General features: G+C 41.5%; 1 protein-coding gene across 1 annotated transcript in view; it reads left to right on the forward strand.

Annotated features, from left to right (window-relative positions):
* Positions 1-14,554, forward strand: part of ADCY2 (adenylate cyclase 2) — a gene marked incomplete at both ends in the record, with an annotated part of 422,955 nt that overhangs the window by 233,867 nt on the left and 174,534 nt on the right. The window contains one exon of the mRNA XM_080711368.1: positions 7,396-7,545. Coding sequence (XP_080567494.1) covers positions 7,396-7,545 — 150 coding nt within the window. The remainder of the gene's footprint in view (positions 1-7,395; positions 7,546-14,554) is intronic.

Here is a 14,554-nt window from a genome sequence, read left to right on the forward strand (position 1 = left end):
AATTGGACCTGGAGCTGTGTTGGAACAAGGAAAGAGGAATAAAAATGTCTGATAGCATTGCTTTGCAGAAAAGGCCAACCATAAAAAAAAAAAGCAGCTGGCCCTGTTGTGGATGCTGGAGGCCTGGAGAAGTACAGGCTGGTGATTCCCTCTGCTTTACCTGTGCATAGAGGCCTAAGAACTCTCCCATAGAGAACTGTAGAGTTCATATGAATCTTGATAATAGTTCATCATAGAACTTGAGTATTGTGTTCCTCTTTCAGTTTTGTCATTGTATTTACCCCGTACCACACAGCCATTTGGTCTCCCACCTTCCCATAGTGAAGGAGAGCTAAACTCTGAAGCTAAGACTAGTCTCTGTGGTCAAAGTCAAAACAAAAACAGATGGGCAAGTGAAGGGCAAAGGTGCCCTCCTCTACCCTGAGAGGGAACCCTCAGGCACAGCGTGAGGCTCATGCAGTTTTCTTTCTTGGAGCTCTGAGTATTAGAAACTCTTATGTTTGTTGTTGTTGTTGTTTCTTGTATTCTAAACTATTAATCAAAGTAACCTGCTTCCTGTCAATTTCTATTTTGCAGTTACTGAGCTGAGAAGTACAAATTTGGGTTTCTGCATGGTTAATTCAGCATTTCCTTCTTAGAGGGAAACTGTGTTCTTAATGACTTAGCTTGTGGGAGGAATTTTCTCTCAAGACCTCAAGCATCTTCTAAGCTCTTTTTTTCCCAGTTGCCTTTTGATGAGCTACAGGAACACTTCTGGGGGGAGCGAGGTCCCTGCAAGCTGCCCTCCTTCCTCTTTGTCCTGCAATTTCCCTGGACTTGAGGGCCAGCTCTGTAGGGCATGATTCCTTAGCCAAAATGCAGCTGGAAAAAATAACATGATGGATGCTATTCAAAAAGACTTAACAACAGATGTAGTATAGAAGAATATAATGGAAATAATCATGACCCACAGTACTATCTATTTGTAATGGCAGTCTCCTTAGGAAATCAAATTGCATTTGACATCAGATTTTCAATCCCAGTCTTTTAACCCAAGGTCCTAATAGCACTCATTGTGGAGGCTGTTGGTCTTTCAATTTTCTTTATACCTTTCTTTCTGATGCTGTTTCTCATTTGGAGGAATTTTAAATTTAGAAGATTCTAGCACATGACCTAAGGATCAATGGATGTGATTAGCCAAAGCCCTGTGTTTTTGACCTTCAACAAAGGGCATAATGATTAGAAATACTGAGGCCACTGCATGCAGCTAGTTTAATTCCCAGGGAGCCATGAGGAATGCTAAGGGAATGGGATTGGGGTTTTCTTCAGGCATGTTTGAGAGCTATGTTAAGGAAATTTTCACTTGATCGTTTTCTCCTCTAGCAAGAGTATTGTTTGATGTAAATCAAAGCTAGGCTCTGCGATGCCGTGAGCATGCATTGTTTTCTTTTGCCGCTCTTTCCTTAGGGTTCTTGTCTTCCCTTGTGTTTCCCTTTGATGTATGATTGATGTTTTGCATATCTATGCTCTGCATTATTTCAAGGTGATGACCTGTTTTAAATGATATAATATTCTCTGTCCTCTGACAGTGACTTTTTTTTTTTTTTGGTGGTACTGGGAGTTCCTGGAAGCCCTTCTACCTCCTGACTACACTCCCAGACCTATTTTTTATATTTTTATTTGGAAACAGGGTCTCTTTTTTTTTTTTTTTTTTTTGGTGATACTGAGGTTCTTGGAAGTTCTTCCACCTCCGGGCTACATTCCCAAACCTATTTTATACTTTTTATTTTTGGAAACAGGGTCTCTTAAGCCAGTGCAGCTGGCTTAGAACCTGCGTGAGACTCCTGTCTCCACCTCCCAAGCGCAGGGATTACAAGCGTGCGCCACCATGCCTGGCCCGACAGTGACATTTATTCACCGAGAGAAAAAAAAAATCAAGTGATGATATTTTGCTCAGAACTAAAAGTCTCACTTTTCACATGTATGTGTGCTTCCTGCTGTCCTCTGTGGACCTTTTAATTTGTCACCCTCAAAAAAAGATGAAGAATAGAATATTAATCTCATTAAAATGCATAGCATTTCAGCCTCATAGAGGATCTTAGTTATCACCCAATCCCTGAGGCAAATTTCCCAAATGTCTGAGGACAGAAAACTGTCCCCTTTCCAGGTGAAATTTATTCTCAGTTGGGTCACCCTTTGGGCCACCTGATCAGTTGCCAGCAGCTTGACATTTTCATACTTTCTTCTGAGCTTGCACAGACACATGGGCTGAACTACTTAAGGTTCCCTGAGCATGTGGTCTCTAAAATGCAGCCACTTAAAATAACTTTAAATGATGGAAGCCCTTTATAGCATGAGATGCTCGTTCTTTATAAAGGGAAGATGTTAGCTTCCTACAACGTAACACGTGGCTCTTTAAAAACTCCTGGAAAGTACCTTCCCCACATCCTTGCAGAGGGTATGATTGTTCTTGCTATACCTGGCTGGGGCAAAGCAGCTAGGGTGGTAGGGAGGACAAAGGGCAAACTCAGGATCCCGCCTGGCCCAGAACCTGCCCTCAAGTCTCTTCAGTCTCTGGACCTTTGTCCAAAAGTAGGGCGATGTGTTGCTTCTAGACTCTTGCAAGAAGGAAAAGATAGAAGGTATATTGAAATTTATACAAATAAAGATACAAAACCATAACTTGCTGATAGATGATGGCTTCCCACCAGCCAGCGCAGAGGAATCTCTGGGGAATCCCTGAGAAGTATTGGCAAATCTCCCAAAATTTGTCAGGGAACTGTCATGCTTCTATGGCAACATCCTGGTGACATTTGATTTTCACAGATTCCAGGCTATACGCACATGTGCCGTGCACCATTGCAAGGCCTGAGTTTTATCTCCAGGGTGAACTTTGGCGAGTGTTATTACCTTAAGCAATTTTTTCTCCTGCAAGACATCTTGTGGGAGACCAAGTTTCCTCTCCTGTTCTCTGACAGATGTGAGAGTAACTAAGTGAGGCACCAAGATAAAAGAAGACATGAAGACAATGTGATATTTTAAAACAAACCCAACATTGTGAAAATAAAATTTTTTGTCATATGTTCTATTTAAGTCTCCTACAAAATAAAATGTTTTGATATTAGTTTTGAAAAGAAAATCTTAACCTAATTCACTTTTACTATGCCTTAGATTTCACATAAAGTCATATAAATGCACTTATGAAAGAAGAAGTACTTTAGGGCATCATTTATATTTGTAAATATGTGTTGTTATTAAAATACTGGGGTCACTTTTATTAACCTTCTTCACTGTAGGAAGAAGCCAGGGATCTGAAAAATGTGTGTAATATTGATAAGCTTTCCATCAGAAATCTGTGTTGTGTTTGTCATTACATCTCTTGGCTTTGTTCCTTAAACATTCTACTTTGAATATAAAAATCAGTGAATGCATTCATTCCAACTCTCCATAGTAGGAAGGGTTGCTTTTTAAAGCCACTCAGCTTTCTCAATGAATGACTCACAGGAGGCTTCTCCGCAAGGCCCATGACAAGACGCTCTTGTAACCGTGATGTGCTGGCTTGAGAACACTGGCCAGAGACAGGCGGGGAGCAGAGAGAGGGCATGCTTCTCTATGGAACGTGGGGAACTTCTCAATAGACAAGAACCATTTCTCTGGTCAGCCACATTGGCCATGTGCCTGGAGCCCAGCAGTTCCTAGGTAGAGCCCTGACTTAATTCTACAATTAAGGTTCTGATATGGAAGCAGCAGATCCCAATATAAGCATCCGCTATGTATGGAAAGAATACTACAGTACTAAAGAGAAAAACTAGGACATTCAAGCAGGCATTCCTGTTGTAGCAAGAACTGCCAACGGCGCTGATCATGCAAATGTGTGAACTGCTTTCTTGCTGGCGAAGGCTGGAGCTCAGAGCTTGAGGCTGACTGCCAGGGTAGAGTGGCCACATTCCTTCTGATGCAACAGCTGGACGGTCACAGGACACCCCATCAATTAAACAAGATCATCTTCCAATGCAGGCTGAGGAAATTCAGAGGGAATAAATAACTAGGGAGTGGGATCCTAGGAGGAAAGCAGGGAAAGACAGTTCTTGTCATTCCAGTGGTGGGGCTCCATACTGGGATGTCGTTATAACCTTCTCCATGCAGCTGGACAGGGTGACACATGTCTGTAATCTCAGTACTCAGAAGGCTGAAACAGGAGGATCACAGATTCAAGCCAGCCTTTGGTTCCAGAATAAAAAAAAATAAAATAAGGCTGTGGGTTTAGTTCCAAAATAAAGTGTTCCATTCATACTTTCTGCTGGAGAAGGCACAGGGACAGGTGATAGCCTCATTCAGTTCTGTTGCTCATACTTGGTTCTTATTTTAGAAACATTTACTTGCAAAAATGTGGGCATTTTTGCTTCCAACATATTTTTGAGGAAGAAGATATAAAGCTCTCATGAAAAAACACTACATTATTTTTGTTATTATTTCATCTGTACCTAATAAAGAAGGCGTTTATATTTTCAAATTCTAAGCAGCTCAGTCTGTGTCCACTTTCTCATTCCTTGCATTCTTTGGTATGCTGTTCTTCAAAGCCAGCCCAGCAATGCCATGGTCTGGAGAATCTTCTGCACACCAGGCAGCCATTTTGCAGAAACCAGTGTGGCAGGACTCAATTAACAGTGTGCCATTGCACATGACACCAGAATAAACCTCTATTCAACTGGAAAGGTATCCTTTCAAATAGCAAGCCAGGATAGTCCCTGGGACATCCTGCCTGCTCCAGGCCTGGCATTCACCAAAGTGATGTGTCAGAGCTTGGTAGGAAGAAGACAGACTTCTGTAGCCAGGAAAGGTGTGGATTTAACACTCAAGGCTGGCACAGTGCACCTTTGCTCTGGGCTGCTGCTACACACACACACACACACACACACACACACACACACACACACTTGTAAGCACAGGGATATAGCCACAGGCCAACAGCAAAAATCCTAAGCATTACATGTATCTCACATGCATGAACCACATGTAGTATTCTGGCAACAAATCACACACAAGTCACATAGAGATACATGCAAACACACACACAACATGCATGCATCACACATAAATATAGCAACACACATTATCATCCCCAGAGGTAACTTTTCAATCAACTATACTAATGGAGGGGAGAAAAACGATTTTGGAGGTGAGGTGAGAAAATGAGAGATTTGGGAGGTCTCCAGCTCCAAAGTGAAGTGCATGAGTTACCCAGTACAGCTCCAAAGGCCCCTTCTAGTCTGCAGAGTTCTTGACCCACTTCTATGGGGCATCTGCATTTACTAAGAGAGGCTCCTTACCTCGGCCTTCTCATTTCTAACTCTGTCCTCCTGTGTACCTCCACTCCTCAAATGCATTTCTCAGAGTCTTAGGGACTCATCATCAATATCCCTTTTCCTTTTGTGTCTAGAACCCATGAAGAGAAGTTTAAAGGCAGTTAGAGAAAAGCAGGCCACCGTCATTACCGATAGCTGCTTAAAGCGTGTGGTTAGGTTGAGACAAATGGCCTTGCTAACATTCCCCTGAGTTAGCCCTTCTCACTCTGCTCCTCCCCCCAAATGAAAACCTTATCCAGTATATATAGAGAGGGACCATTAGGTCCATGACTTGGCTGAGGACACAGCACCTGAAGGTGACCACCCTCTTCAGGGAGGAGACCCTGAGAGAGGTGAGAAGGACTAAGCCACAAGATATCCACCTCCACAGCTGGGCCTCCTATCAGATGAACTCCACCTGCTCCTGTTAGGAGGAGTGAGCCCGCCCTGCAGAGGAAGGAGCCTTGATTCTCAGGAAGTCCCAACACGAGGACTCTTGAAGGCTTAGGAATAGAGTGGCTCTTCCTTCCGCTTACCATGGCAGGTGATTGATGAGATAAATGAATGGATCCATGTTGGGGAAGACCCTTTCAGAGGAGCAGAGGACCTTAGTGAGAAGCCCTGACTTGTTATTGAAGCTATGTGTGACCTGCCCTGAGTTAGAACTCCAGCCATGTGGAAGTGGGAATCCTTTTATCTAGCTATGCCTGCTGGCAGACCTGCAGATACAACCCTGCACAAAGGAGAGCTCGCACTGGGTGGTCACGTGATGCACAGGAAGCGTGCACACGAAAGAAACCCTTGTCAGACTCTGCTGCTGAGACCATAAAAGGATTTCTTGAGAGTGATTTGGTAATATACATCCAGAACTTACAAATATGCATGCCTTTGACTTTGTGTATTTTTAGTAATTTCATCTAAAGAAATGATCAAATCAGAAACCAATTATGCTACATGAATTTGACATCTGTAGCATAATGCAAATGCACAGAATATTATTAACACAGAAAGAACTGAACAATATGGACACAGCAAGATGATGATCAAGCCATAGAACTGAAATTAGCAAAAACATTCAGTATCCTTTTTCCATAGAATTTGTGATCTCAGTCTTAATTAATTAAATGTTAATTAAATGTTAAATTTAAAAAGGCAATTGAATGTTAAATTTAAAAAGCAAAGAACGAATTATAGCTGGAATGAACTTGGCCTTTTGGAAGGAGGTAGAGACCCTGAGAAAACCAAGCATTTTACTTCTCACCTCTCCCAGGGTCTTCCTCCCTGAAGAGGTTGGCCACCTTCCCGTCAGCCAGGCATGGCACCAGGTTAGAGAACACAGAAGGATATGAAGTGATGAAAATGACAGTGGTCAGCAAAGCATTCTTTCTTGACTTGGAAACTAATGTTCTTTTCAGCTTTTCCTCATTCTTTTTTCCTCCAAAATTGTGAACGTGAATCATTTTTACCATCCAGAGTAATAAGCAAGATGTATTCTAAGGCTACTTGTCTCTCTACAAAGAAAAAAAATGTGGAATATCACTTATCCAGGCCCAGTGGATGCAGTTTTAGTGTGAGCCTAGCATGTATCAGTCCCTGCATTATCACAGTAATACTGTGTAACAACCATGTAGTCCCTTTGACACACAAGAATGGACTGCAGCTTGGCTTGACACAGCTTGGTTTTATATATTTCAAAAACATTTTGAAAACATTGGGATAGACTTAGAATTTTTTTCTTAATGACCTGAAACACACACACCTCCTGAGCTTGGGTTGGTATTGGCACACAGCTATTCTGTCTGTATTGCACTAGTCAAAGCTGAGCCCAAGTAAAAGAAGTGACTTCAGTGCTATCCACCAGTGGGTATCATCCTAAATGAGAACCACAAAGGGAACAAAATCTCTAATGCCAACGCTTTATTTTAATCGAATAAAATGTTATTTTGGAAACAAAGGTAAAATTAACTGCCTATTGTTATTTTGAAGACTACTGTTAGCATGTGTTTTTCTTTTATCGTATCTGTGAGTTGAAAACCCTCACCCCATTGAATGGCTCCTTCTGTCTCTTTAGATCTTGGCCAATGTGATCATTTTCATCTGTGGGAACCTGGCAGGAGCCTACCATAAGCATCTCATGGAGCTGGCTTTGCAGCAGACATACCAGGACACGTGTAACTGCATCAAATCACGGATCAAGCTGGAATTTGAAAAGCGTCAGCAGGTAAATTGTGCTCTTAATCTTAGGTCCATCTTGTTTTAGGCACTGCTAAACTGCAGTTCTTACCATCAGTATTGAGAATGGAGTTCATTCATTCATGAGGTTCACAAAGAAACCAGGGCAGCCAGTTGCCCATGCCTGGCCTAGGCTAGATACCTGGGTCGTTAACACAAATGAACAGCAATGGCATCTTCTCACTGCAACCGTCAGACCAGTGATCCAGCCTCACCCACACACGACAGCCACATTACCTGCTGTCATCCACAGGTGCCCAGGACATTCGAACAATAATAACACTGTTAAGATACTTGCCATTTCCAGCAAAAATACAAGCCTCCCGCAACCTTCTGCTGCACCCTCCCTGCTGCTTGTTCCCTAACTGTTTTCCATTCAGGATGAAATCCTGGCATCATTCTGAGGGAGGTGACTGCAGGTGGAGGAAGGTGTGCGAGGAACAGGTGGTGGCTGTTGCTGCATCTGAAATAGGGTGATTCTTAGGGATGAGGCAGTGAAATGTACAACAGGAAAATGCATTGACCATGATAAGCCAAGACCCAAACTAGTCAATGAAGACAGTGGAAGGTGTGCAGAGGCCAGGCATGTCCTGCAATCAAGAACGGGAAGCAGCAAAGGGTATGTGATCTGCAGGGGAAGCCAGGAGAGTCCTTGTAGACATGCTTTCCTTCAGTTGGCAGCAGAGTGCCCCTGTGAACAGATGAGTGTTCCTGGGGTTTGCACATTTATCACCAGGAACCCAGTTTGCACAGGTGACGATTAGTGTGGCTGTCTGTGGACTCTGTGTTTCCCTTCTTTGACAACATCTGTCACCATACCTATGCTGTTAGCAGTATTTGGCACATAGTGGATATTTAATTACCGTGTTATACTGCATTGAATTCATTCTATAAAATTTTATGAAAATGTTTTATGGTGGTAAGAACCAGGAACACATCCTTTAAATGTTGACACTTTTGTATGTGTATGGACTGATGAATAGTAATCAGATTCCTATTTCATAACAGGGATATTAATTGATTAGTTTAGCAAATATTTACTGAGCACAGTTTGTGTCAGGCTTAGTTACGGGCACCGGGGTCCAGCTCTGAATATTGCTTTCTCACTGGTATCATTAGAAAATCTCATGGTTCAGTGTTGAAAACTGCATTGCAAAAGTGTTCAGTAACTGAGGTTTAATTCTTCAATATCTACACATATAAAATTCTGGATACAACATTGAAAGCCACATATAGTGCCATGATTTGGATTTAGAATTTCTTCCTAGACTACACGGAGACAAGGCAGCCATGTTAGAGATGGGGATTACTTGGTGAGAAGGAGTTTCTGGGATCGTGGCCAAAATCCTTGAGGATTATAATGCTCCCTCTGTGTGGTTAGAGCAGAGACCTTTTGCTCTTTCTCTCTGTCCCCATGACATTGTCTAAGCTTTAGATACTTCACCCAGCCTAACATGGGCTGATTCCCTGAAATCTCCGCAATGGTGAGGACATGAAACTCCTTCCTCTAAGTAGTGGTCACCAGGTATTGTTAGTCACAGCAGTGACAATGCTGAATGAAACACAGTATTGTCAACTTAGAGCCTTTGTCAAGTTTTTCTTCACACACTTATGTTCAATAATGCTTTACATCTGGGCTGTAGAATTTCACAGTGTCAACAAGCAACACTTGGTGTTCATAGCTGTTGCCATGATGCAGCATGCTCTGCAGTTCAAGTGTTTCAGAAGAGATGCTTCTCTTGATCACACAGTAGAATTTTGTCCTGACAGGCATATTTAACTTCTTTCCATCACCTCCAGAGTCTACTTCAAAATAGCACTGAGGATACAGACAACTGAAATTCCAAGAAAAGAGTTTATGTAACCTAATGTTTGTGGTAGACAAAAGCAGCCAGTCAGGATACTGGCCTCATTAACTCATCATATTTCTCTAAAGAGTCCCAGAGCAGCCAGAGCACACAGCACCCAGTTCCCAGTGAGCTGAGGTTTTCAAATGGTCAGAAAGGCTATACATTGACATCATATAGCTCAAGGATTTTAGTGTCCGATGTGCCAGAGAGTTATGGGACCTTCTTGGAAATAGTAGTAGGGCATATGCATGTGCTAGCTTTCAAAAAAGAAGCCAGTGATCTTTTTAAAAAATAAATAAAGGAGACACTGAAAAACAAGAACCTATGTTAAAGATATTTAATAAAATATAATTTGACACCTCAAGTGCATTTGTTCTCAAAACTTGGGAGTCCGCTTCCAGGAACTGATGCCTAAGATGGAGTACTTTCCTTGTTAAGGCTTTAGAAAATATATTCCTAGAATAGAATAAATATTTGTACTTTTCTTCAGAACAGCAAGTGATTAAATAGCATCAAGTAATTGTCTTGGTTTAAAAAATAGGATACAATCTGATAGATTTAAGTAAATAAGTAAGAATTGACCAATAGCAATTGTCGTGGTCCACACAGAAGGGAGTAGTCCCTGAGCCCACGAAGCCCAGCAGGACCACAGAGCGTACTAAGGTCTTGAGCTCCATGTGTGCTCTCCAATGAGTATCACAAATATCCCTTGCTGCTCACCATGAATCACAAACATTCCTTGTTTCGCCCAAGGTCCCTGTGGCAAACAGTAACATTCCCTTTAAGCACATCTTTTAAGAGGATATGTGCCAAGGAGCCCAAAAGATTATTTGTTTTCATCATTGTTGAGATAAATAAATATGACCCAATTTAGCGTTGCATGCTGGCAGTTCCTGAGAGTGAGTTATTGCTCCCAAGAGACTGGGGCCATCTTGAATGGTTCCGTGACCTCATTTTAGAGATCCATGTTCTCCTGCCTCTGGTCCTTGGAGAAGGGTATGGGCAAGTGAGCATGGGAAGCCTCTTCAACCCTAAAGGGGACTATAAACAGTTGACACTCTGGGAATTTTCTAGGGATTCTGAAATCTTTCCAACATTGCTCAATGTTAAACTTACTTTTCTTCAAATTTTGCAATATTTTTCCTAGATTCAAATAAGAATTCCTAGACATTATAATCAATATTTGGGTAAAGTAGCTGTGTACATAGTAAGATTTTCAGGGAAAAGAAAATGAAAAATATTGGTAGAGTTTTTCCAGTTTATCCAGAGTGACATTTTTACCCTAAAAGTAGACTTTATGTAACCAATAACAATTGTGAATTTTTTGCTTGGTATAAAAATCAATAAATTGCCATAGAATTGAGGCCACTTTTTGAGGATCAAAGGTGTTCACCTTTTTGAGTTTTGACTTTTGTCTGACATTTCACATCCTGCAGAAAAAGCCATTTCTTGAGCACTGTGTAGTATACTAGACAGCTCTATCAGACCTGGGAAAACACTGAGTGTTTCTCTCTGGAGTAGATAATAGACTCAGGGATCCATGAGAGTTAGATTCAGAGCAGAATAAGAACTTTGTCCTGTAACTTCTGAGCCAGTTGAAATAATGTTGCCTCTGTAGGGTAAAAAGTGGTTTGCTTTTTTATATAAGGAGAATAAGCTCTCTCCTTAATTTGTATTTTATCTTTGTTTTAAGAAAATTCAAAGAATTTTCACACAGTCTACTTTAATGCAGAACCATCCTATGGGTTGAATATGACCACATGCACAATACACTAGAATCAAATGAGGCAGAGACGTTATGTGTACCTGCATTCTGCCACCTGTGCAGGCATACAGTGAGTCAGAATGCTTCCTTGCTATTCTTGGATGCAAAATTGTTTTTCTCTGTGCAAACCTTAATGAAACAAGCGAGTAGACCTGGTGTGACCATGGTTGGGCAGATAATAAGAGTATCCATCTTTATCCTAATGTGATTGTAGGTAATGTTATGAATGCATTACATAAATCATTTATGCTGCTAGGTAAGGTATGTTTTGAAGTTGCTCTAGGTTTATGCTACTAAAATTTGATCCTTGCATGAGGAGAAAGAAAAACAGAAGAAACTAATATTTTGGTGAATTCTCCTAATGTGCCTGGTAGGTAGCCTATTTAGTACTTTCAGATATAAGATTTGCTATGGCTTAGACATAGAATGTCCCCCATAAAATCTCATGTACTAGCAAGGTAAAAATGTTAGAAAATGAAAAAATTGAATCAGGGCTCTAACCCATCAGAGGACAAATCCATTGTTAGATTAATAATTTGAATGGGCTTTACTGGAAAGTAGGCAAGTAGGATATTACTAGAGGAGGTAAATGACCAGGGTAGGGCCTTTGGGGGGCAAGGTTTTTCCCTGCTCCTCATCCCTCCCCTCTGCTCTTCTCTCCCCTTCCCTTCTTTTCCCTTGCCCTTCCCCTTTCTTCTCTCTTCTCTCTTCCCCTCCCTCCTTCTCTCCTCTTCTCTTATCTCTCCTCCTCCTCCTCCTCCTCCTCCTCCTCCTCCTCCTCCTCCTCCTTCTTCTTCTTCTTCTTCTTCTTCTTCTTCTTCTTCTTCTTCTTCTCTCTCTCTCTCTCTCTCTCTCTCTCTCTCTCTCTCTCTCTCTCTCCTTCCAGAACTATGAGTTGAACTGAGCTTTCCTCTGCAATGTCATGACACCATGATGTCTGCCCTGAAGTTAGCTGATCTAGATTGTACCTGTGTTATTACGAGCCAAATAAAGCTTTTGTATGTTGTTAATGGCAGATGTTTGGATCACCACGATGGAAAAGAGAACTAAAACACTATTGTATCAGGTTGCTATTGCTGTTATAACAAATGACAAGAAACTTGATTTAAAACAAAATAGATGCCAGCCGTGGTGGCGCACGCTTATAATCCCCGCGCTCGGGAAGCGGAGACAGGAGGATCATATAGGTTCAAAGCCAGCTGTGCTGTCTTAAGAGACCCTGTTTTCAAATTTAAAAAATAAAAAATAGGTCTGGGAGTGTAGCCCGGATGTAGAAGGGTTTCCAGTAACCCCAGTACCAAAAAAAGAAATAGATTTTTTTAATCTCATTGTTCTAGAGGTTAGAAGTACATACAAACATATTTGTATGGCTGGTTTCTTTGAGTGAAGAATATTTCCTACATTTTCAGCTTTCAAGAAACTGAATATTTCTTGGCTTTTAACTCCTTCAATCCTCAAAAACAGCAAGACAGAATTGCTGGTGTTTTTTCTCTCTCTCTCTCTCTCTCTCTCTCTCTCTCTCTCTCTCTCTCTCTCTCTCTCACACACACACACACACACACACACACATACACACACACACACACGTCTTATTTCTCGTCTCTTTCTTTTTGAACTCTGATTCTGCTATTGCACCTTCTCCCATAAGTCTAGCCCTCCTGCCTCCCTCTGTTTACATCTTCATAATCTAATATAATGTCCCCATCTTGATATTCTTAATTTAATCACACACATCTGAAAATGCCATAGTTTCAAATGCATAGGGAGAGAGTGAGGAAGCCTACCATTCTGTCTGTTTTTATTCCCATAGCAGTCCATAACTTAGGTCCTTTCCCCCCCCATTTAAATGAAACATTCTGCGTTACTTTTTCAAGATTGTGTAACTTCTCCTGTTGATTCTTCCTGGGTTTTCTGGAGCAATATCTAAGAATATGTTAACGAGAGATTTTATTGGCCATGAAGGACTTTTTGAGGGAAGTCCCGCTCCATACCTTGCCTAATTAAGCAAGTCTTTGCAGCATACTAAATTATATCCTGCTCAGAAAGTGCTCCATAACTGGTCTTGCTATTTTATTTCCATACACTAGCACTAAATAATGAGGATCAGCTGCAACCCGGCCTATATTTTAGAGAGGCTGGTGCACAGGGTAATATTTGATGTCATGTGTGCTCCATCCCTCAAACTCCCTCGAGTGTAGAGTGTAGGCTTCCTTTTTCCTCAAGACAAACAGTTTAAGTAGATAATTCTTCTTTGTGGCTTTGGAATTTGATGAGGATCTGTTGTAAACACTCCACACCAGCCACATCTCTCCATGCTCAGAAGTTGATTTTTCGCCAGCAGAATGAACAGCCTGAGGACGCATTGATTGCAGGACTCATCATTCCCCAACTGTCTTCCTGGAGCCCAGAGTGAGGCATCTAAACAGGAGGCACCTTTTCATAAAACTCCATTGGACAGTAAAATCCAAGAGTTGGAGCCATTGAGACTTCCTCGTGGCAGTTCCTGAAGATTTGAAGCAGCAAATTTTAATGTAAACATTACCGATGAATTTTGGATAGGATGGTGCACCCAACAGAGACGAGGATGGGCAACAAATGCACCTGCTCGGGTTCCTGCCTCATCAAAGAGTACTAAGCAAACTCTCCCAACTCTCCCAGGATAGTTGTTGTGGGTTCACTTACTTCTATTTTATTAAACAACTATTGTGTAGATTTTTCTTTGTTATGTTTTCCTTGGTGTAGAGGTTGAACTTCTAACCTTTCTGGTCACCACTTTTATCCACTTAATTAAATTTTTATTGTATACCATTCTCTTTGGTGTGTCTCCACATGGAGGTAATAGCGATGCAGATGGTGGTCACAGCACTTTCTTCATTTTAGTGCAGAAGACAACATTCACTCTTTGCTTGAGAGCTGAAGAAAGGGAAGACTGGAGATTTCATATAAGAGGTATCTTCATAGTGTCCACTGTTTCAATCCATAAGAACAAAGTTCAAGAATTATTTTAACAGTTTGCACTACATCGTATCATATTGGCGCCTTAAATTCTCAGAAAGCTCAGATGTTGTGCCTCCTCTAGCATTTCCAGGGCAAACATACTTCAAGGTGCTACAATCCACGGGTGCTTCTAAATGAGGAGTGAAAATCAATGGCAGGAGAAGTATGTCTGCATTTATGTCTCCACAAGTCTTTTATCCCATTAAGATGTATGACTACAGTGCACCAATAAAAAAAATCTCTGAACCAAGTCTGCAAAATTTTCCAGTCAAGACCACTACCTATTTCAGAGATTGCAGTGGAGGCTACTCTGTGAATTTTCACTCTGTCCCTTTTAAGGAGAAAGGAACCGAGGTCCAAGATCAAGGGAACGAGGAGGGAGCTTG

Source organism: Muscardinus avellanarius, assembly GCF_963383645.1.
Source record: "Muscardinus avellanarius genome assembly, chromosome: 1".
Taxonomy (NCBI): Eukaryota; Metazoa; Chordata; class Mammalia; order Rodentia; family Gliridae; genus Muscardinus; species Muscardinus avellanarius.